The sequence below is a fragment of the Musca domestica genome, unplaced genomic scaffold (genome assembly GCF_030504385.1).
Source record: "Musca domestica strain aabys unplaced genomic scaffold, Musca_domestica.polishedcontigs.V.1.1 9, whole genome shotgun sequence".
NCBI classification, from domain to species: Eukaryota; Metazoa; Arthropoda; class Insecta; order Diptera; family Muscidae; genus Musca; species Musca domestica.
In genome coordinates this window covers 1,809,738-1,836,318 of record NW_026712435.1, presented here as the reverse complement: position 1 = coordinate 1,836,318, position 26,581 = coordinate 1,809,738, and the positions used below count along the sequence as shown (strand labels likewise).

Below are 26,581 nucleotides of genomic sequence, written 5' to 3'. Positions count from 1 at the left end.
TTTTTATATTTATTTTTGAATTCGAATATTAATACCAATTTATTTAATTGACTTGATTTCTTGACATGTGGGTTACAGGGAAGCGTAGTACCGAATTATGTGTTGGCGAAACGGAATAGATGATATCGAAATAAATAATCTCATTGGAAAATTTCTCAAATCGGGAAAAAAATCGAAAAAAAATTTCAATGGAATCGAATTTTAAAATAATAGTACATTCTATTGACAAACTTTGTAAGGATCTTTAAACACTTGCTCTAAAAAATCAGCCAACAAGTTGAAGGTTTTTTCAATTTGTTATTCTTCTTTTCAACTCCAGAACCTACATCGTGGTTCAGCTGGAAGCTGCGAATACATTTAAACAAACAAAAATGACCGAAAAACCTAATTTGGCTCATTTCAAAGCGTGGACCTACTTCTTTCATGTGACAATAATCCGTCCAATGAGAGCTCAAAATACAAAATTCTTTGGGAGTACAATCAGTAAAATACCAAAAAATGCTAAATAGTAGAGCGAATGGGACTTTTAGTAAGAAAACGATTTCTATCCTTCCAGAAATTCTTCCCCAACATTCAAGATACCTTAAATCGCTTTTGCAGGTCATGATTTTGATCATAACTCACGGATAAGGGTACAAACCGATTTCATATTTATATAACCATCGTATGATTTAACCTATTTTTGGGGTCTTGGCCACTTTTTTCATTTTTTTGCCCTTATTTGGCCCATATTGGTCTTGACCACATTCATCAATTGATTTGGTTAAAAAATTGTATTATGCTACCCTGGGGTAGGGAACCATCATACAGATGATTGCCACATAGGAATTTATTTAAGTAAAGTCCCCACATATATGAAAGTAAAGTCCCCACAGTCTATATGAAATAAATTGTGGAAACATGAACAAATTACAAATATAAAAAAGTAGCACGGGACCGAATATTTTTTGAATCGTCATTGAAGTATACTATGATGAAAAATATGGACTTTATGGAGTCTCCATCTTACAATTTAAATGGCAAATAAAATTAATTCCCATCTTACGGTAATGGGTGTAAAATAGTATTTATATTTGACTATTCTCAAATCATTCTGCCCTCAATTATGAGGTAGATAAAACTATTTTTACTTATTTAAATCAGGCGAATTTTTTTTTTTTTTCAGTTTGACATGGTATGTTATTCTGCTATATTTTTTGGCCTCTATTTGTCATCTTGGATTATTAGGGGTAAAAGAGTGTTTGGAATGTAGGTCGATGTTTCGGAGTAGTGCCTCTATAAAGGTACCTCCTGATTTTACCATATTTCAAAGGATTTGCCAATAAATGTGTATTTGGGGGGTGAAAATCTTACACAAAAATGTCAACATTATCATAAATTCCAAATTACTGCTCATTTGACTGGAAAATTTTGCTACGATTTTTACCATACTAAAAATTAATTTGATCCCTTACGTGGGGATAAGTTTGATATATACTTTTTAATGGATTTGTATAGCACATCCACACATTTGAAGCCCACGGTATAAATATTGAATCCCACGGCTTAAATATCGGTACAGGTATTTCAAAACACTTTTAATCGACAAGTACGTGAACACTTATATCAGTCATATCAGTGAATAATTATGATTTGACGAATATGCATAATAGACAAAAACTACGGGCCGGCAACGCGGACCGGGCCAGCTAGTATAATATAATATAATATAATCTATATATATAAATGTAAGTTGTGTTAGTTACTACGCTTATAACTTAAGAACCGCTGGACTGATTTTAACGATTCACACAAATTCGGAGTTGTCTCCTCTCCGAAAAGGATAATATCCAAAAAAATCGCGTAAAAATGTGATATATTAACATTTTTATTTTGACTTTTCAAATGTACAATAGTAATGTTTTATTTTGCATGATTTTTTTCTATTTTGACTGGCTTTTTTCTAATTTACATTTGTAGTGTTTTTTATATTTTATTTTTGAATTCGAATATTAATACCAATTTATTTAATTGACTTGATTTCTTGACATGTGGGTTACAGGGAAGCGTAGTACCGAATTATGTGTTGGCGAAACGGAATAGATGATATCGAAATAAATAATCTCATTGGAAAATTTCTCAAATCGGGAAAAAAAATCGAAAAAAAATTTCAATGGAATCGAATTTTAAAATAATAGTACATTCTATTGACAAACTTTGTAAGGATCTTTAAACACTTGCTCTAAAAAATCAGCCAACAAGTTGAAGATTTTTTCAATTTGTTATTCTTCTTTTCAACTCCAGAACCTACATCGTGGTTCAGCTGGAAGCTGCGAATACATTTAAACAAACAAAAATGACCGAAAAACCTAATTTGGCTCATTTCAAAGCGTGGACCTACTTCTTTCATGTGACAATAATCCGTCCAATGAGAGCTCAAAATACAAAATTCTTTGGGAGTACAATCAGTAAAATACCAAAAAATGCTAAATAGTAGAGCGAATGGGACTTTTAGTAAGAAAACGATTTCTATCCTTCCAGAAATTCTTCCCCAACATTCAAGATACCTTAAATCGCTTTTGCAGGTCATGATTTTGATCATAACTCACGGATAAGGGTACAAACCGATTTCATATTTATATAACCATCGTATGATTTAACCTATTTTTGGGGTCTTGGCCACTTTTTTCATTTTTTGGCCCTTATTTGGCCCATATTGGTCTTGACCACATTCATCAATTGATTTGGTTAAAAAATTGTATTTATGCTACCCTGGGGTAGGGAACCATCATACAGATGATTGCCACATAGGAATTTATTTAAGTAAAGTCCCCACATATATGAAAGTAAAGTCCCCACAGTCTATATGAAATAAATTGTGGAAACATGAACAAATTACAAATATAAAAAAGTAGCACGGGACCGAATATTTTTTGAATCGTCATTGAAGTATACTATGATGAAAAATATGGACTTTATGGAGTCTCCATCTTACAATTTAAATGGCAAATAAAATTAATTCCCATCTTACGGTAATGGGTGTAAAATAGTATTTATATTTGACTATTCTCAAATCATTCTGCCCTCAATTATGAGGTAGATAAAACTATTTTTACTTATTTAAATCAGGCGAATTTTTTTTTTTTTTCAGTTTGACATGGTATGTTATTCTGCTATATTTTTTGGCCTCTATTTGTCATCTTGGATTATTAGGGGTAAAAGAGTGTTTGGAATGTAGGTCGATGTTTCGGAGTAGTGCCTCTATAAAGGTACCTCCTGATTTTACCATATTTCAAAGGATTTGCCAATAAATGTGTATTTGGGGGGTGAAAATCTTACACAAAAATGTCAACATTATCATAAATTCCAAATTACTGCTCATTTGACTGGAAAATTTTGCTACGATTTTTACCATACTAAAAATTAATTTGATCCCTTACGTGGGGATAAGTTTGATATATACTTTTTAATGGATTTGTATAGCACATCCACACATTTGAAGCCCACGGTATAAATATTGAATCCCACGGCTTAAATATCGGTACAGGTATTTCAAAACACTTTTAATCGACAAGTACGTGAACACTTATATCAGTCATATCAGTGAATAATTATGATTTGACGAATATGCATAATAGACAAAAACTACGGGCCGGCAACGCGGACCGGGCCAGCTAGTATAATATAATATAATATAATATATATAATAATATAATATAATATAATATAATATAATATAATATAATATAATATATACTATATATAATATAATATAATATAATATAATATAATATAATATAATATAATTAATATAATATAATATAATATAATATAATATATAGAATATAATATAATATAATATAATATAATATATATAATATATAATAATTAATATAATATATATAATATAATATAATATAATATAATATAATATAATAATATAATTAATATAATATAATATAATATAATATAATATAATATAATATAATATAATATATATAATATAATATAATATAATATAATAATATAAGATAATATAATATATATAATATATATAATATAATATATATAATATAATATATATAATATAATAATAATATAATATAATCTAATATAATATAATATAATATAATATAATATAATAATAATATAATATAATATAATATAATATAATATAATATAATATAATATAATATAATATAATATAATATATATAAATAATATAATATAATATAATATAATATAATATAATATAATATAATATAATATAATATAATATAATATAATATAATATAATATAATATAATATAATATAATATAATATAATATAATATATATATAATATAATATAATATAATATAATATAATAAGCAAGAGTGATTTCCACAGACGACGGATATGGCTAAATCGACTTGAAAAACCATATGTCGATGAGTTAAAAACACAATGACAAACTTAATTAATTTCAAGATATTTTCTTACAATTTAAGGTGCGAATTACCAAAATATCATTTTATCTTCTTATAAAAAGTATGACCAAAATTTCTATTCATATCGAATACTATGTGTGGAATTATCACCAAAAATGAAGTATTAATTGGAAATTCAGGCCTGGAATCGTGTTAAATTAGCACTAAAAACGTAAAGATATAACTTTCACTCGTAATATATGTAAATTTGGAATGCAATTTTACTAAAAACTAGTATAATTACATACATTGATTATTCCGAGATTTCTAATGAAATACTTTATATACCTGAAATCAAAGAATTCCAAGGAATCTTAATCCGAAAATTTCTAAAATGTTTTATATAAGTAAACATATTGTAGGTTACTTTGTGTTAAATATTTTATTCTTTTTTTTGCCAATGTTAAATTAAAAATACACTTCAAATACACTTCTGTTCAGTTTGACTTCTTTATTCTGATTGATTTATAAATCAAACATACTTGCAATGTATGTTATCTTTTGTACATTTTTAGTATTTTTGTTTGCGAACAAATCGCAGTTTTTAGTAAGGTATTTATTATTTTAATATTTATTTAGCTTATTGTAAGCACATTACAAAATATTTCATTAAATCAATACTCAGTTTACTGTAAGCCTAAATAATTAACACATTTCATATGGTTTACTTTCGACAAATTTTTCCAAAGGAAATCTTATACATTTTCAATACTTGGACAATATTTCAAATTTATTAAGCTAATTTCAAATAAATCTTTTGTAATAAACTGGCTTCTTGACTAAATTTGTTGCTCTTTAATTGTCTCCATTTATTTCTATTTACTCAGGCAATACAATCCAATCTCAAGAAGCAATATTCGTAAATATTTTCTTTACACGCTACAGATATAGCCATACATTCAGATTCTGTAACAATCAATATCATTGTGTCCAGCTTCTTAGATTCCAATGAAAATGTTCCCCGGCTAACATAAACGTACGCCCTGTATGCGACTTTCGGGTACTAGAGTCTACTCCTCGATTACTAGAATTATACTCAAATATTTTAAGATTCGGCTTACTGCTGTTAAAAGTTCATAGCGAGAATTAGAGTTCTTTTGTGAAAACATACACACAGAGTGTAAAATATCTAGTCTAGTGCATATAGCCTAATACATTGATGAATCTTTTAACGATTGGTATCTCTTAATTAACTCTTTTACAATTATTGTTATCAGAAACTATTTGGTATTTTACATCTAAGGGGTTTGAAGCAGTTCTACATTTCATCATTCCATATTCTAAAAATTCTTCTGAATTGTTTTTCTAACGTATACTTATATCTGCTGTTGTACAATTTCTATCAATTTCAATGTTTAGGTATTTCTTGGCTTGACCTTTATCAACCACTTTAAGTTTATTTGAATTTTCCTTTTGATGCTGTTCATATCTGATAAATTTATTGTAGCAGTAAGTAAATCGTGAAAATTTAAAGCCAATAGATCCTTTTGTTTCCTTTTCGTCTGACATACATACAAAGTAAACTATATTTCTTTCAATACTTGGACAATATTTCATATTTATTAAGCTATTTTCAAACAAATCTTTTGTAATATACTGGCTTCTTGACTAAATTTGTTGTTCTTTAATTGTCTCCATTTATTTCTATTTCCTCAGGCAATACAATCCAATCTCGAGAAGCAATATTCGTAAATATTTTCTTTACACGGTACAGATATAGCCATTTTGTAATACACTGGCTTCTTGACTAAATTTGTTGCTCTTTAATTGTCTCCATTTATTTCTATTTCCTCAGGCAATACAATCCAATCTCGAGAAGCAATATTCGTAAAAATTTTCTTTACACGCTACAGATATAGCCATACATTCAGATTCTGTAACAATCAATATCATTGTGTCCAGCTTCTTAGATTCCAATGAAAATGTTCCCCGGCTAACATAAACGTACGCCTTGTATGTGACTTTCGGGTACTAGAGTCTACTCCTCGATTACTAGAATCATACTCAAATATTTTAAGATTCGGCTTACTGCTGTTAAAAGTTCATAGCGGGGATTAGAGTTATTTTGTGAAAACATACACACAGAGTGTAAAATATCTAGTCAAGTGCATATAGCCTAATGCATTTATGAATCTTTTAACGATTAGTATTTTTTAATTAACTCTTTTACAATTATTGTTATCAGAAACTATTTGGCATTTTACATCTAAGGGGGTTGAAGCAGTTCTACATTTCATCATTCCATATTCTAAAAATTCTTCTAAATGGTTTTTCTAACGTATACTTATATCTGCTGTTGTACAATTTCTATCAATTTCAATGTTTAGGTATTTCTTGGCTTGACCTTTATCAACCACTTTAAGTTTATTTGAATTTTCCTTTTGATGCTGTTCATATCTGATAAATGTATTGTAGCAGTAAGTAAATCGTGAAAATTTAAAGCCAATAGATCCTTTTGTTTCCTTTTCGTCTGACATACATACAAAGTAAACTATATTTCTTTAACATGCCTCAAATCGAATGTCTTATAACTTGGAGACTTTCTTTGGATTAGCTCTATCTACAAAACATAAAGACTAATACATGAATGCATCATCGGACAATTTGCTGTGTAGGTATTAAGTTGACACATTAATTGGTTGTTAATGCAACACATACTAGGTCAATAAATACTCCAATTCCAAGTTTCTGAATAATTAACATCGTACCCCTGAGGATATTCCTTAGTCCATATTTTCTTTAATTTCCATGCCCAATTATCAATTAACGTTTGACACTACGTATCTCAATGTATTGTATTCCTTCCTTGGTCTACCTAGACGCCCCGTGTGGCTTATTTTTGGCCTACCTTTAACTCGTTCGGCAACAAATGCGAGTAATGTAATGTTGCCATTCACCTTGTTTTGCCGTTACCTTTTGAGCTTTCAAAATAACCTACCAAAAATATGCGACCCTGTTACCCAAATTTTTTATTATGAGTTTTGCCTAACGCTGTTGCCAATGAAACAACTAACTTAAAATCATTTACTTTGATCTAGCCATACATTCAGATTCTGTAACAATCAATATCATTGTGTACAGCTTCTTAGATTCCAACGAAAATGTTCCCCGGCTAACATAAACGTACGCCTCGATTACTAGAATCATACTCAAATATTTTAAGATTCGGCTTACTGCTGTTAAAAGTTCGTAGCGGGGATTAGAGTTATTTTGTGAAAACATACACTCAGAGTGTAAAATATCTAGTCTAGTGCATATAGCCTAATGCATTTGTGAATCTTTTAACGATTGGTATTTTTAATTAACTCTTTTACAATTATTGTTATCAGAAACTATTTGGCATTTTACATCTAAGGGGGTTGAAGCAGTTCTACATTTCATCATTCCATATTCTAAAAATTCTTCTAAATGGTTTTTCTAACGTATACTTATATCTGCTGTTGTACAATTTCTATAAATTTCAATGTTTAGGTATTTCTTGGCTTGACCTTTATCAACCACTTTAACTTTATTTGAATTTTCCTTTTGATGCTGTTCATATCTGATAAATTTATTGTAGCACTAAGTAAATCGTGAAAATTTAAAGCCAATAGATCCCTTTTCGTCTGACATACATACAAAGTAAACTATATTTTTTTAACATGCCTCAAATCGAATGTCTTATTCCAACGACGATCTGACATTTTTAGTCCGTACAATGCTTTATATAACTTGGAGACTTTCTTTGGATTAGCTCTATCTACAAAACATAAAGACTAAGACATGAATGCATCATCGGACAATTTGCTGTGTAGGTATTAAGTTGACACATTCATTTGTTGTTAATTCAACACATACTAGGCCAATTAATACTCCAATTCCAAGTTTCTGAAAAATTAACATCGTACTCCTGAGGATATTCCTTAGTCCATATTTTCTTTAATTTCCATGCCCAATTATCATTTAACGTTTGACACTACGTATCTCAATGTATTGTATTCCTTCCTTGGACTACCTAGACGCCCCGTGTGGCTTATTTTTGGCCTACCTTTACCTCGTTCGGCAACAAATGCGAGTAATGTAATGTTGCCATTCACCTTGTTTTGCCGTTACCTTTTGAGTTTTCAAAATAACCTACCAAAAATATGCGACCCTGTTACCCAATTTTTATACCCTCCACCATACTATGGAGAGTATATTAACTTTGTCATTCCGTTTGTAACTCCTCGAAATACTCATATCAGACCCAACAAAGTATATATATTCTTGATCAGCGTAAAATTCTAAGTCGATTAAGCGATGTCCGTCTGTCTGTCTGTCTGTCTGTCTGTCTGTCTGTCTGTACGTCTGTCCGTCTGTCTGTCTGTCTGTCTGTCTGTCCGTCTGTTGTAATCACGCTATCTTTCGAATGAATTGAGATAGGTGGCTAAAATTTTGCACACATGTTTATTTTTCCAGTAGGCAGGTTAAGTTCGTAAATGGGCCATGAAGGTCCACGTTTTCATATAGCCCCCATATAACGGTACCTCCCAATATTCGGTATTTTGATGATTTTAGCGACATTATTCACGGGAATTGTTTCAAATTTGGTATTTGAAGTTCAAAATGGATACTACACCCTAAGACGGAAAATTATCCGTACAGGTTAGCGTCTTCACATAGCCCCCATATAACGGTACCTCCTTATATTCGTATTTTGATGATTTTAGCGACATTATTCACCGGAATTGTTTTAAAATTGGTATTTGAAGTTCGTTATGGGAACTACAGTCTGTGGCAGAAAATTGTCTGTGCGGGTCCAGGTCTTCGTATAGCCCCCATATAACGGTACCTCCCTATATTCGGTATTTTGATGATTTTAGCTACATTATTCACCGTTTATTTCAAGTTTCGAATTTGAATATGGTAGTGGCTTATGACAAACAATGCCTATGTATGTCCACGTCGTATAGGCCCCAAAATAACGGCTATATTCGGTATTTTTAAAATTTTAACAGAATTTTTTAAGGATTTTATTTTTTGAAAATTTCCAAATTCGTTGCAAATGGTGGAGGGTATTAAAAGTTCGGCCCGGCCGAACTTACTGCTTTTTAACTTGTTTATTATGAGTTCTGCCTAACGCTGTTGCCAATGAGACGACTAACTTAAAATCATTTACTTTGATCTCAGCGTCTGCTCCCAAAAATTCTTCAACATTACCATCTTGACGAACACTCTGTGCATGCGCTTAGCAACCTTATTTTGCTGTGGTGTGAAAGGAAATATGAGTTGAACATTTCCATGCTCCTGCATAAACTTTTTTAAACTTTAATTCGCGAATTCTGTGCCATTTTAGAACGACCTATTTTCAGTTGATTCCCCATTTGTTTTTTAACAAGACTTTTAAATTTCCTAAATTTCTCAAATTGGGATTTGTAATCTATGAATGTCATTATCGAGTTCCCCAAAGAGATTATACATTAATTGGTTCTGAAATATCTGTATAAACAATTTGTAATAATTCAGAAGCCCTAGTCTCTGCTTTCATAAATGTGCTAAAGTACATTTATTTTTCAAACACACAGTAGTCAATTGTTTTTGGCAATTTTACATTCATGCCCTTAACAAACTGATTTTCTTATAAATGCCGCAGGCTGACATATTCAGATGACCATAACGGAAATAGCACATCATTGCATTTTTTGTATTATCAAAAACTATTTTATCGATTTGCTCTGACTTTTACCCGCATTATTGTTGGAGTTTGATTCATTTGCATTATTATTTTTTCATTGTTTTAATTCCGCTTCTTTGAAGATTTTCTTTTCTCATCGCACAATTTTACTTTTAATCCACAAAACTTAGCAAAATATCTCTAGACTTCAATGCGACCTCTAAACTTTCAAACGACTTCGTCAGGCTAGCGAAAAGCGATACCTTCTAATTGATCCTTTTGGTCGATGAATATCTGATAGGCTGTTCCATACATCTTTCGCTGTTGTTCTGTTTTTTTTTTCTTATTTTGTAAGAAATATAATTGAATTTAAGAATGCTTAAAACAATTATTGCCATGGCCTTATCTTCTTTCTTTTTCCATTCAGGATCCTTTTCTGGAGATGCCAAGATTTATAGTGGTCTTATGAAAATTTCTCAATGCTTAACGTCGAAGTCATTATACTTTGATTGTGATGTGAACTGCGTACCCTAAAATTTGCAAGATTTTTCTATTAACACAAATGTTCTGCAAATGAGAGCTTTTCGATAGTGAAATGACGCAAAGTCTTGCAGTCACTTCCAACTCTTATTTTTGTTGTTGTTTTTGTGTCAATGTGGAAACATATTTATTTTGATATTTTTTTATACTTTTTAGGGTATAACATGAGTATTTCGAAGAGTTACAAACGGAATGACAATGTACGTACAGCTGTCAGTGTGTAAACACAATTCTGAAAAGGCCCGAATATGGCTATTAAGTAGTGAAACTGTGAGAACTATTTCATCAAATTCGAAAAAAGTGCTAAATTTGTCAAAAATAGAAAGGAATTGATTCAAGGTTGATAATTGATACTCGCATTAGATGCCACGTACATGTTGAAGACTTTAACTGCATTCCAACCGGTTTAAATTAGAAAACGTTTTAGTATTAAATCCCGGTTTATTTTATTTTTAAAGGCTCGGCCGAACATATTTTAGTATTTCATAATTTTCAACATGTCTTCCTTGTTGCAGTAAATATGTTTAAGAATATGTTTATCACTTAAAATTTATATTTTCTAGACATTTACTAGAATTTTTCATTATTTATTATACCCTCCACCATAGTATGGAGGATATATTAACTTTGTCATTCAGTTTGTAACACCACCAAATATATATTTTAGACCCCACAAAGTATATATGATCAAGAGATTAGCATAAAATTCTATGTCGATTTAGTGATGTCCGTCCGTCTGTGGAAATCACTCTAGCTTCCGAACGAATTTAAGTAGATTGATAAAATTTTTCTCAAATGTATATTATGTCTGCAGGACTATTCGGTATGTTGATGATTTTAGTAACAATATTCATCAGAATTCTTTCAAATTGGTATTTGATGTTCGTAATGGGTGCTACAGCCTATGACAGGAGATTGTTTGTGCTGGTCCACGACTTTGTATAGACCCCGTATAACGGTACCTCCCGATATTCGGTTTTTTGATGATTTTAGCGACATTATTCACCGGAATCGTTTCAAGTTTGGTATTTGATGTTCGTAATGGACGCCACATCCTATGACAGGAGATTGTCTGTGCTGGTCCACGTCTTCGTATAGCCCCCATATAAAGGTACCTCCCGATATTCGGTTTTTTTTGATGATTTTAGCGACATTATTCCCCGGAACTGTTTCTAATATGGTATTTGAAGTTCGTAATGGATACTACAGCCTCGCATTTGAATATTGTAATGGCTTATGACAAAAGTTACCTATGCAGGTCCTTGTATTGACTCTAATATAACGGCAGCATTCGGTATTTATAAATATATAATAATAATAAATAATGAAAAATTCTAGTAAATGTCTAGAAAATATAAATTTTAAGTGATAAACATATTCTTAAACATATTTACTGCAACAAGGAAGACATGTTGAAAATTATGAAATACTAAAATATGTTCGGCCGAGCCTTTAAAAATAAAATAAACCAGGATTTAATACTAAAACGTTTTCTAATTTAAACCGGTTGGAATGCAGTTAAAGTCTTCAACATGTACGTGGCATCTAATGCGAGTATCAATTATCAACCTTGAATCAATTCCTTTCTATTTTTGACAAATTTAGCACTTTTTTCGAATTTGATGAAATAGTTCTCACAGTTTCACTACTTAATAGCCATATTCGGGCCTTTTCAGAATTGTGTTTACACACTGACAGCTGTACGTACATTGTCATTCCGTTTGTAACTCTTCGAAATACTCATGTTATACCCTAAAAAGTATAAAAAAAATCAAAATAAATATGTTTCCACATTGACACAAAAGTTTAGAGGTCGCATTGAAGTCTAGAGATATTTTGCTAAGTTTTGTGGATTAAAAGTAAAATTGTGCGATGAGAAAAGAAAATCTTCAAAGAAGCGGAATTAAAACAATGAAAAAATAATAATGCAAATGAATCAAACTCCAACAACAATGCGGGTAAAAGTCAGAGCAAATCGATAAAATAGTTTTTGATAATACAAAAAATGCAATGATGTGCTATTTCCGTTATGGTCATCTGAATATGTCAGCCTGCGGCATTTATAAGAAAATCAGTTTGTTAAGGGCATGAATGTAAAATTGCCAAAAACAATTGACTACTGTGTGTTTGAAAAATAAATGTACTTTAGCACATTTATGAAAGCAGAGACTAGGGCTTCTGAATTATTACAAATTGTTTATACAGATATTTCAGAACCAATTAATGTATAATCTCTTTGGGGAACTCGATAATGACATTCATAGATTACAAATCCCAATTTGAGAAATTTAGGAAATTTAAAAGTCTTGTTAAAAAACAAATGGGGAATCAACTGAAAATAGGTCGTTCTAAAATGGCACAGAATTCGCGAATTAAAGTTTAAAAAAGTTTATGCAGGAGCATGGAAATGTTCAACTCATATTTCCTTTCACACCACAGCAAAATAAGGTTGCTAAGCGCATGCACAGAGTGTTCGTCAAGATGGTAATGTTGAAGAATTTTTGGGAGCAGACGCTGAGATCAAAGTAAATGATTTTAAGTTAGTCGTCTCATTGGCAACAGCGTTAGGCAGAACTCATAATAAAACAAGTTAAAAAGCAGTAAGTTCGGCCGGGCCGAACTTTTAATACCCTCTACCATTTGCAACGAATTTGGAAATTTTCAAAAAATAAAATCCTTAAAAAATTCTGTTAAAATTTTAAAAATACCGAATATAGCCGTTATTTTGGGGCCTATACGACGTGGACATACATAGGCATTGTTTGTCATAAGCCACTACCATATTCAAATTCGAAACTTGAAATAAACGGTGAATAATGTAGCTAAAATCATCAAAATACCGAATATAGGGAGGTACCGTTATATGGGGGCTATACGAAGACCTGGACCCGCACAGACAATTTTCTGCCACAGACTGTAGTTCCCATAACGAACTTCAAATACCAATTTTAAAACAATTCCGGTGAATAATGTCGCTAAAATCATCAAAATACCGAATATAGGGAGGTACCGTTATATGGGGGCTATGTGAAGACGCTAACCTGCACAGACAATTTTCTGTCTTAGGGTGTAGTATCCATTTTGAACTTCAAATACCAAATTTGAAACAAGTCCCGTGAATAATGTCGCTAAAATCATCAAAATACCGAATATTGGGAGGTACCGTTATATGGGGGCTATACCAAGACGTGGACCTGCACGGATAATTTTCCGTCTTAGGGTGTAGTATCCATTTTGAACTTCAAATACCAAATTTGAAACAATTCCCGTGAATAATGTCGCTAAAATCATCAAAATACCGAATATAGGGAGGTACCGTTATATGGGGGCTATATGAAAACGTGGACCTTCATGGCCCATTTACGAACTTAACCTGCCTACTGGAAAAATAAACATGTGTGCAAAATTTTAGCCACCTATCTCAATTCATTCGAAAGATAGCGTGATTACAACAGACAGACGGACAGACAGACAGACAGACGGACATCGCTTAATCGACTTAGAATTTTACGCTGATCAAGAATATATATACTTTGTTGGGTCTGATATGAGTATTTCGAGGAGTTACAAACGAAATGACAAAGTTAATATACCCTCCATAGTATGGTGGAGGGTATAAAAATTGGGTAACAGGGTCGCATATTTTTGGTAGGTTATTTTGAAAACTCAAAAGGTAACGGCAAAACAAGGTGAATGGCAACATTACATTACTCGCATTTGTTGCCGACCGAGGTAAAGGTAGGCCAAAAATAAGCCACACGGGGCGTCTAGGTAGTCCAAGGAAGGAATACAATACATTGAGATACGTAGTGTCAAACGTTAAATGATAATTGGGCATGGAAATTAAAGAAAATATGGACTAAGGAATATCCTCAGGAGTACGATGTTAATTTTTCAGAAACTTGGAATTGGAGTATTAATTGGCCTAGTATGTGTTGAATTAACAACAAATGAATGTGTCAACTTAATACCTACACAGCAAATTGTCCGATGATGCATTCATGTCTTAGTCTTTATGTTTTGTGGATAGAGCTAATCCAAAGAAAGTCTCCAAGTTATAAGACATTCGATTCGATAGAAATATAGTTTACTTTGTATGTATGTCAGACGAAAAGAAAACAAAAGGATCTATTGGCTTTAAATTTTCACGATTTACTTACTGCTACAATACATTTATCAGATATGAACAGCATCAAAAGGAAAATTCAAATAAACTTAAAGTGGTTGATAAAGGTCAAGCCAAGAAATACCTAAACATTGAAGTTGATAGTAATTGTACAACAGCAGATATAAGTATACGTTAGAAAAACCATTTAGAAGAATTTTTAGAATATGGAATGATGAAATGTAGAACTGCTTCAACCCCCTTAGATGTAAAATGCCAAATAGTTTCTGATAACAATAATTGTAAAAGAGTTAATTAAAAAATACTAATCGTTAAAAGATTCATAAATGCATTAGGCTATATGCACTTGACTAGATATTTTACACTCTGTGTGTATGTTTTCACAAAATAACTCTAATCCCCGCTATGAACTTTTAACAGCAGTAAGCCGAATCTTAAAATATTTGAGTATGATTCTAGTAATCGAGGAGTAGACTCTAGTACCCGAAAGTCACATACAAGGCGTACGTTTATGTTAGCCGGGGAACATTTTCATTGGAATCTAAGAAGCTGGACACAATGATATTGATTGTTACAGAATCTGAATGTATGGCTATATCTGTAGCGTGTAAAGAAAATTTTTACGAATATTGCTTCTCGAGATTGGATTGTATTGCCTGAGGAAATAGAAATAAATGGAGAAAATTAAAGAGCAACAAATTTAGTCAAGAAGCCAGTGTAGTACAAAATGGCTATATCTGTACCGTGTAAAGAAAATATTTACGAATATTGCTTCTCGAGATTGGATTGTATTGCCTGAGGAAATAGAAATAAATGGAGACAATTAAAGAGCAACAAATTTAGTCAAGAAGCCAGTATATTACAAAAGATTTGTTTGAAAATAGCTTAATAAATTTGAAATATTGTCCAAGTATTGAAAGAAATATAGTTTACTTTGTATGTATGTCAGACGAAAAGGAAACAAAAGGATCTATTGGCTTTAAATTTTCACGATTTACTTACTGCTACAATAAATTTATCAGATATGAACAGCATCAAAAGGAAAATTCAAATAAAGTTAAAGTGGTTGATAAAGGTCAAGCCAAGAAATACCTAAACTCTTAAATTGATAGAAATTGTACAACAGCAGATATAAGTATACGTTAGAAAAACAATTTAGAAGAATTTTTAGAATATGGAATGATGAAATGTAGAACTGCTTCAAACCCCTTAGATGTAAAATACCAAATAGTTTCTGATAACAATAATTGTAAAAGAGTTAATTAAGAGATACCAATCGTTAAAAGATTCATCAATGTATTAGGCTATATGCACTAGACTAGATATTTTACACTCTGTGTGTATGTTTTCACAAAAGAACTCTAATCCTCGCTATGAACTTTTAACAGCAGTAAGCCGAATCTTAAAATATTTGAGTATGATTCTAGTTTTGTAATAACAAAAAGGATAATATCCAAAAAAAATTGCGTAAAAAGGTGATATATTAACATTTTCATTTTGACTTTTGAAATGTACAATAATAATGTTTTATTTTGCCTGATTTTTTCCATTGTGACTTACTTTTTTCTAATGTACATTTGTAGTGTTTTTATACCCTCCACCATACTATGGAGGGTATATTAATTTTGTCATTCCGTTTGTAACTCCTCGAAATATTCATGTCAGACCCAACAAAGTATATATATTCTTGATCAGCGTAAAATTCTAAGACGATTTAGCCATGTCCGTCTGTCTGTCCATCTGTTTGTCTGTCTGTCTGTTGTAATCACGCTATCTTTCGAACAAATTGAAATAGAAGGCTAAAATTTTGCACACATGTATTTTTTTCCAGTAGGCAGGTTAAGTTCGTAAATGGGCCATGTAGGTCCACGTCTTCCTGTAGCCCCCCATATAACGGTACCCCCCGATATTCGGTTTTTTGATGATTTTAGCGACATTGTTTACCGGAATCGTTTCAAATTTGGTATTTGAAGTTCGTACTGGATACTACACCCTAAATCAAAAAATGAGCCATGTAGGTCCACGTCTTCATATAGCCCCCATATAACGGTACCCCCGATATTCGGTATTTTGATAATTTTAGCGACATTGTTTACCGGAATCGTTTCAAATTTGGTATTTGAAGTTCGTAATGGATACTTCATCCAAAGTCAAAGAATGAGTCATGTAGGTCCACGTCTTCATATAGCCCCCATATAACGGTACCCCCCATTTTAATGATTTTAGCGACGTTATTTACAGGGATTGTTTCAAATTTCGCATGTGAAGTTCGTAATGGATACTTCAGCCCATGCCAGAAAATTGTCTGTGCAGGTCCACGTCTTCGTATAGCCCCCATATAACGGTACCCCCCATATTCAGTATTTTGACGATTTTAGCTACATTATAAACAGATTTTTCTTCAAGTTTCGCATTTAAATATTGTAATAATTTATGACAAAAGTTGCCTATGCAGGCCCACGTCGTCGTATAAGCATTCGGTATTTTTAAGATTTTAACAGAATTTTTTAACGGGTTTTATTTTTTGGAAATTGCCAAATTTGTACCAAATGGTGGAGGGTATTAAAAGTTCGGCCCGGCCGAACTTACAGCTTTTTTACTTTTTTATAGTTTATTTTTAAATTCAAATATTATTAACAATTTATTTAATTGACTTTATTTCTAGAGAACTGAAATTGATGTCGGGTTACATGGAAGTGTAGTACCGAATTATGTGGTGGCGAAACGGAATAGATGATATCGAATTAACTTAACGCGATCACACCAAAGTTAAAAGATAATTACTTTTTCAAAATCGCTAAAAAATCACGAAAAAGAGATCTCATTGCAAAAATTCTCGAATCGGGAAAATATCGAATTGAATTTTAAAATAAAAGTACATTCTATTGACAAACTTTGTAAGGATCTTTAAACAGTTGCTGTAAAAAATCAGCGAACAAGTTGAAAATTTTTTCAATTTGTTATTCTTCTTTTGCCAATTTTTTCAAGTTGTATTATCATATTGAATTCAGTGGATTTTTTGTGAACAAAATAAAGAATAATTTTTCACTATGTACAATATTTCACCAAGAAAATAAAATAAGTGGGAAATACGATGTTAACTGACATCTACCTTTCAACTCCAGGGCCTACATCGTGCTTCAGCTGGAAGATGCGCACACATTTAAACAAACAAAAATGACCGAAAAAGACTAATGGGGCTCATTTCAAAGCGTGGACCTACTTCTTTCGTGTGACAATAATCCGTCCAATGAGAGCTCAAAATGCAAACCTTTTTGGGAGTACAATCAGTAAAATACCAAATATAAAGGGTGCAAAATAGTAGAGAGAATGGGACTCTTAGTAAGAAAAGGATTTCTATCCTTGCAGAAATTTATCCCGAACATTCAAGATACGTTAAATCGTTTTTGGAGGTCATGATATCGATCATATATAACCATCGTATGATTTAAGCTATTTTTGGGGTCTTCGCCACCCTCTTCTATTTTTGGCCCTTATTTGGCATCTTTGTTTCTAAGGGGGTAGAGAACTTCTTCGCATAAAATTTGAAATTTTCAGAGTAGGGCCCATATTAGTCTTGACCACATTCATCAATTGGTTTGGCTAAAAAATTGTATCTATGCTACCCTGGGGTAAGGAACCATCATACAGATAATTGCCACATAGGAATTTATTTAAGTTAAGTCCCCACATTGGAGTATCCCTAAGTCCACTTTCACATCTAATGTGTGGTCAGAAAAGAAAATTTTGAATTCTATTGAATTTATAACCCCCAAGAGAATATTGGTTGGGAACGTAAGTTTGGGATGTACATCTATATCAAATAAATTGTGAAAACATGAACAAATTACATATATAAGAAAGTAGTAGTAGCACGGGACCGAATATTTGTTGAATCGTCATTGAATTATACAATGATGAAAAATATGGACTTTGTGGGGTTTTCAATTTACAATTTAAATGACAAATAAAATTAGTTCCCATCTTACGGTAATGGGTGTAAAATAGTAATTATATTTGACTATTCTGAAATCAGTCTGCCCTCAATTAGGAGGTGGATAAAACTATTTTTACTTATTTAAATCACGTGAATTTTTTTTTCAGTTCTGCTATATTTTTGATTTGGTCTCTATTTGTCATCTTTGATTATAAGGGGTAGAAGAAAGTTTTCAATGTAGGTCGATGTTTCGGAGTAGTGCCCATATGAAGGTACCTCCTGATTTTACCATATTTGAAAGGGTTTGGCTAAAAATGTGTATTTGGGGGGTGAAAATCTTACACAAAAATCTCAACATATCTACAAATTTTAGAATTTTCTCCATGTAATAGTACCCCCTCAAGTCCACCTTTTGGCAGACAAACAGACCGACATGGTTAGAGGGACTTATGAGGACTCTAATGCACAATCTTAGGAGCTAATGGGTTTAAAAAAGTAATTGGCTATTCTTAAATCATTCAGTCCATACAGTAAATTGCAAATATATATATATATATATATATATATATATATATATATATATATATATACCGAAGTAGGCATACAAATCGATTCGAAAGGCTGTACAATAATTGCAAGTGTTGGAAACTTCTCTCAAACGAACTTATAATAGCTTCTTCGCGTATTGAAATATGTTAGTTCATTTTAATTCGAGTATCTCAGAAAAAATTAAAAAAGTTTACACACAATAAAAATGTTAGGACTTTAAAACTTACCACTATTTCAGCAAATCCATAATTTTTTGTGTCTTCTACAAACATTTTGTTAAAAACTGATGCATGCTTCCAACATGGATCTGCGGCAAGTATTAACTCATCTAGATTAGATTTGACATCATGTATTTGTAGAGTTTTAATGGGTCCATCCATTTTGCTTAAAATTTCTAAGTGTCCAGATCCCGGTCGAAGTTTTTGAATTTCTATACATTGTTCAAGTGGAATTCTATTTTCATTAACAGCTCTGGAGGTGGATTCTATTCTTCCCAACACCGCATCACATCCAGGTTTAAGACCATATATCCCATTTGCTGCCTAAGAAGCCAAAAAAAAAAACATATATTTAATAAATATACACACAAATGCATAATATAAAAACTTGTTCATTTTTAAATTAAAATTTTACTGGTAAAACAAAAAAAAAGTTATGCAGAAGAATGTCAAGATATAGGTTTTCAAATTTGTATTACCGTTATTGTATTTGTGTTACACTTATATTTCGTAACATGTAAATATTTTATAAGATTAACTAGCTGACCCGGTCCGCGTTGCCGGCCCGCAGTTTCAATCTTTAAAGCATAATAAATCACAGATCTGACTTATGTAGGCGGCACAATTTTGATTATAAGTAATGACGCCATTATAATTACTCCAATTTTGATTATAAGTAATGACTTGATTATGAGTAATGACTCCATGACTAAATATAAATTAATATTCATGGCAAAAATTATAATTTCCGTCGGTTTTAGATATTTTGAATAGCCTGATCTTATTATTCAGCTATAGGCTTTAATTTGAGTGTTAAATACCTATATGATAAAGAACATCTATAATAGCCCCATGTGAAAATTCAGCTCAATTTTTGATGTTGTAAAAAACATTCAAATGAGCTATAATTTGAAATTTGTATTTCCAACGTTTAAAATCCCGTACTGCGTGGTATTCAGTTTTGTCCACCTCATACTTGTCAGAATAGCCAAAGAAATTACTCTTTTGCTCCGATTACCGAAGAGGGGCATTAATTGTTTGTCATTTAAATTGTGCGGTGGAGATCCAATAAAGTTACTTTATAATTTCGTATTTTTTCATGTTTCTGCCACAATTTCCGACTGAATGAGTCCCAGATTGACATTTCGGAGTTTATTTCATATAGACGTACAACCAAATCTACGTTCCCAACCAATATTCTCTTGGGGGTTACAAAATAAATAGAATACCAAATTTTCTTTTCTGACCACACATTGGTTGGAAAAGTGGACTTGGGGGTATACTAATGTGGGGACTATACTTAAATAAATTCCTATGAGGATAATTATCTGTAAGATGATCTTCTACCCCAGGTAGCCTCAAGACTAAGATGCGCACTTTTCCGAAAAATAAAAATTTATAAGAAGAGGTTTTCTTCCCCCTTTGGTGATACCAAAACGTGATAACTTTTTGCAAAGATGGTTTCTTCTTAAATTATCAACATAAGCTAAAATTAGTACGAAAAATATGGTTAAATTGTAGAATATACTTGAAATCGTGTTGTTCCGTTATCAGGGGTTATGATCCATATCATGACCTGCCAAAGCGTTAAAGGTATCTTGAATGTTTAGGTAGAATTTCTATTTTGCGTTCTTTATAGTCGGTATTTGACTGATTGCAGTCCCAATGTATTTTGCATTTTGTGTTCTCATTTGACAATTTATTGTCATATGAAAGAAGCAGATTCACTTTTTGAAATTAACCCCATAACGCTTCTTTGGTCATTTTTTTGTCGGTAGAATGTACTATTATTTTGAAATTCGATTCCATTGAAAAATTGTCGATTTTTCCCGATTTTAGAATTTTCATATAAAGCGACAACGGATAAAATTGTTATTTATAGATTTTATGTATTTACTAGCTGACCCGGTCCGCGTTGCCGGTCCGCAGTTTCAATCTTTAAAGCATAATAAATCACAGATCTGACTTATGTAGGCGGCACAATTTTGATTATAAGTAATGACGCCATTATAATTACTCCAATTTTGATTATAAGTAATGACTTGATTATGAGTAATGACTCCATGACTAAATATAAATTAATATTCATGGCAAAAATTATAATTTCCGTCGGTTTTAGATATTTTGAATAGCCTGATCTTATTATTCAGCTATAGGCTTTAATTTGAGTGTTAAATACCTATATGATAAAGAACATCTATAATAGCCCCATGTGAAAATTCAGCTCAATTTTTGATGTTGTAAAAAACATTCAAATGAGCTATAATTTGAAATTTGTATTTCCAACGTTTAAAATCCCGTACTGCGTGGTATTCAGTTTTGTCCACCTCATACTTGTCAGAATAGCCAAAGAAATTACTCTTTTGCTCCGATTACCGAAGAGGGGCATTAATTGTTTGTCATTTAAATTGTGCGGTGGAGATCCAATAAAGTTACTTTATAATTTCGTATTTTTTCATGTTTCTGCCACAATTTCCGACTGAATGAGTCCCAGATTGACATTTCGGAGTTTATTTCATATAGACGTACAACCAAATCTACGTTCCCAACCAATATTCTCTTGGGGGTTACAAAATAAATAGAATACCAAATTTTCTTTTCTGACCACACATTGGTTGGAAAAGTGGACTTGGGGGTATACTAATGTGGGGACTATACTTAAATAAATTCCTATGAGGATAATTATCTGTAAGATGATCTTCTACCCCAGGTAGCCTCAAGACTAAGATGCGCACTTTTCCGAAAAATAAAAATTTATAAGAAGAGGTTTTCTTCCCCCTTTGGTGATACCAAAACGTGATAACTTTTTGCAAAGATGGTTTCTTCTTAAATTATCAACATAAGCTAAAATTAGTACGAAAAATATGGTTAAATTGTAGAATATACTTGAAATCGTGTTGTTCCGTTATCAGGGGTTATGATCCATATCATGACCTGCCAAAGCGTTAAAGGTATCTTGAATGTTTAGGTAGAATTTCTATTTTGCGTTCTTTATAGTCGGTATTTGACTGATTGCAGTCCCAATGTATTTTGCATTTTGTGTTCTCATTTGACAATTTATTGTCATATGAAAGAAGCAGATTCACTTTTTGAAATTAACCCCATAACGCTTCTTTGGTCATTTTTTGTCGGTAGAATGTACTATTATTTTGAAATTCGATTCCATTGAAAAATTGTCGATTTTTCCCGATTTTAGAATTTTCATATAAAGCGACAACGGATAAAATTGTTATTTATAGATTTTATGTATTTATTGGGTATTACGAATAAATACATAAAATCTATAAATAACAGTTTTATCCGTTGTGGCTTTATACTACCCAAAAAACCTACACATAATATTAGAATTCAAAAAAAAAAAATGGAAAAAATATGCAATATAAAACATTACTATTGTACATTTTAAAAGTCAAAATGAAAATGTTCAAATTTCACATTTTTACGCGATTTTTTTGAATTTTATTCCTTACGGCCAAGAGGCAAATCCGAATTTGTCTAAATTGTTAAAATTAGACCGGCGGTCTTTATGTTATAAGAGTAGTAACTAACACAACTTTCTTCTACATATAGAGAGATAGATTTAAAAGTAGGCGCGTTTCCCAGCCCCTAAATAAGTACTTAGGGTAGGATGGAAAGCCAACAGCATCTCGTGTAATAATTCTCAAACCGATATCTTCACTATTTTGGCAAATATAAAGATTTTAGATAAATCGTAATAGTGGGCGTAAAAGGAGGCGTGGTCAATATTTTTTTCTTTAAAACCTAACTCGGGGTATGACGAACGTTTGTACAAAAAATTATGCAAATCGGTCCAGCCGTTTCCAACTGATTCCGTTACCAACAAACAAAATTTGATTTTTATATATATAGATTGGGTATTACGAATAAATACATAAAATCTATAAATAACAGTTTTATCCGTTGTGGCTTTATACTACCCAAAAAACCTACACATAATATTAGAATTCAAAAAAAAAAAACACTACAAATGTACATTCGAAAATAGTAAGTCAAAATGGAAAAAATATGCAATATAAAACATTACTATTGTACATTTTAAAAGTCAAAATGAAAATGTTCAAATTTCACATTTTTACGCGATTTTTTTGAATTTTATTCCTTACGGCCAAGAGGCAAATCCGAATTTGTCTAAATCGTTAAAATTAGACCGGCGGTCTTTATGTTATAAGAGTAGTAACTAACACAACTTTCTTCTACATATAGAGAGATAGATTTAAAAGTAGGCGCGTTTCCCAGCCCCTAAATAAGTACTTAGGGTAGGATGGAAAGCCAACAGCATCTCGTGTAATAATTCTCAAACCGATATCTTCACTATTTTGGCAAATATAAAGATTTTAGATAAATCGTAATAGTGGGCGTAAAAGGAGGCGTGGTCAGTATTTTTTTCTTTAAAACCTAACTCGGGGTATGACGAACGTTTGTACAAAAAATTATGCAAATCGGTCCAGCCGTTTCCAACTGATTCCGTTACCAACAAACAAAATTTGATTTTTATATATATAGATAGAAGAAGAAGATAAGCAACTAACAATTTTAGGGACGTAGCAGGAAAATTAACAAATTTAAGCCATCAAGCCAAAACACTTGTATCGCAGGTAAGTTGTCCTCACGACCCGACTTAGTCAAACCGCTTAAAAACGAGTTTATGATGGGTGATATTGCAAATGTAATCTGAAACGCTAAGTCATCCAAAGCATTGGGCCCAGACGGAATGGAAATGCTGAGAAACGTTCTCAACTAGTTGCTAGCCACCCACGTTGTTTCCGAAGCCTGAAGATGGGTTGGCCGGTCCTGCTACTGAAGCCAAAAAAGCATGTCAGAAAAGGCGAATAATATAGGGCACAGAACGTGTCATAGAACAATGTTGGTACCTCTCGACCTATCAAAGGCGTTTGCTACAGTTTAAAACGTTGGATAGTCAACTGTATGTATGGACGTTGTTCATACGTGAAATACCATAACAAGAAGGTCAAAATCCGTACCATGAGGCTTATTACCTACTTTCACTTTTTACCACCACATCGCCTGCGGAGATGTGAACATAGAATTTCGCCCCCAGCTTGAGTGTGTTTTTCGTATTAAACGTTTTGTATTAAATTTCCATAGATTTACTCACGTCGTGAGAGATAGTATTGAGCATTTGAATTTCATTTCGAATGACAATACGACCTATGTATTGTGCAAAAGAACGTACAATGAAAGATTTGGTATTAAAACATTCTGTTTTTCTGATGCCATAAGCTTCAGTGTACTCTAAGTAATCGGATCACGTTCTGATCCATCCGAACACATCTTCACAGGCCTATAAACTACCCAAATCTTTTTATCAGCTGCTTCTTTCTACTAATTATTTGTCGGGATCCTAGTGGCTTTTAGTGACATATTACATTTTCAAGGTATACCTCTCCTAATATGTGACCACTATAAACCCAAATATAAAAAAGTCAAAAACCATTGTTGTTACCTTGTGACTAAAAACTTCGAAAGCTATTTATTAAAGATAAATGAAATCATCCGAACATTTTTGGACGATTCGTATTTCCACAAGTAAAATTTTGTTCCGAAATATTCTTGAAAGAAGGTTTTTTGCGTCTCTGCTCAAATTTTTACAGCTGAACTAAACGATATTTGGTATTTTGTTTGATTACTTATATTATTTCTTTCGAAGGAATTGTTTGGTATCTAGAGTTCGTAATCCTATGACAGAACATTGACTATAAAAGTGAACATCTTTTCCCAATTTTGTCCCCATTTTTTCATGGATTTATCTCAAAATTGGTATTTGAAGTTAGCAATAGACATTCTATGGCAGAAAATTGACCCCGCTTTCGTATAACTCCCATATAACTGTGCCACCCGATTCCGTATTGTAATTTTAATACACTACATTATATATACATCGATCTAGTATTAGCCCCCATATAACGGTATATACATATTTTAAGTATTTTGAAGCTTTTAGAAACATTTTCAGTTAAGGATACAAATACAATATTTGATATAAACCCCACATATCAAACAGCGCCTCATGACATTTGGTACTTTACTGCTTTTACCTCTAATATCCAACGTGGAAATTTGCCATACATCTTGATAGAAGCTCCACATAACTTTAGGATAAAATTCTGAATTATCTCAGTATTGTGAACTAATATTCATCAATGAAAACTTAAAACGGTTTTATTTTTATAATGTATGTGACCTCTGGTACCTGATATCAGTGGTATAGAGTACATGTTATGTTATGCCTTTGAGAAGGGTCAAATTGAAATCTGGTAAATCACATATATAGAATTTTCACCAAGTTTGCTTCTACGCTAAACGCCTAACTATGTGCTAAAATCAATCCAACTCATGCTGATATTAAACAATTGATGTAAAAAATGTGAAACCAAAAATCACCAACAGGATTCGTCCTTGGGCCACAAAAATGGTTTGAACTTTCGGCGTCGAAAAATCAAACAAGTTGACGTGGTAAATATTTCTGTACATAAAAATCTAAGTCGGGGTATGACGAACATTTGAAAAAATTATGCAACTTGCTATGGCCGCTCCCAGTTTGGGGCTCTTTCTTTTAGTTGTTAATGATTATTTCGATTTTTTATACCCTCCACCAAAAAAGGTATGGAGGGTATATTAAGTTCGTCATTCCGTTTGTAACTCATCGAAATAATCATTTTAGACCCAACAAAGTACATATATTCTTAATCAGCGTAAAATTCTAAGACGATTTAGCCCTGTCCGTCCGTCTGTCCGTCTGTTGTAATCACGCTACAGTCTAAACGAATTAAGATAGGAAGCTAAAATTTTGCACAGATCTCTCTTTTGTCTGCAGGCAGGTCAAGTTCGAAGATGGGCTATATCGGTCCACGATATCGTATAGCCCCCATATAACGGTACCCCCGATAGTCGGTATTTTGATGATTTTACCCACATTTTTCAACAGAATTGTCTGAAAATCCACACAAGGAGTTCCTTGTGGGTACTTTATACCTCGGCAGAGAATTGTCCATATAGGTCCACGATATCGTATAGCCCCCATGTAACGGTACACCCCGATATTCGGTATTTTGATGATTTTACCCACATTTTTCAACGGAATTGTCTGAA

General features: G+C 32.1%; 1 protein-coding gene across 3 annotated transcripts in view; it reads right to left on the bottom strand.

The window, feature by feature from the left end:
* Positions 1-26,581, bottom strand: part of LOC101897013 (intermembrane lipid transfer protein Vps13D) — a 352,800-nt gene that overhangs the window by 199,869 nt on the left and 126,350 nt on the right. For all 3 annotated transcript variants that reach the window (XM_059131502.1, XM_059131501.1, XM_059131503.1), the window contains exon 5: positions 19,460-19,774. In XM_059131502.1, coding sequence (XP_058987485.1) covers positions 19,460-19,774 — 315 coding nt within the window. The remainder of the gene's footprint in view (positions 1-19,459; positions 19,775-26,581) is intronic.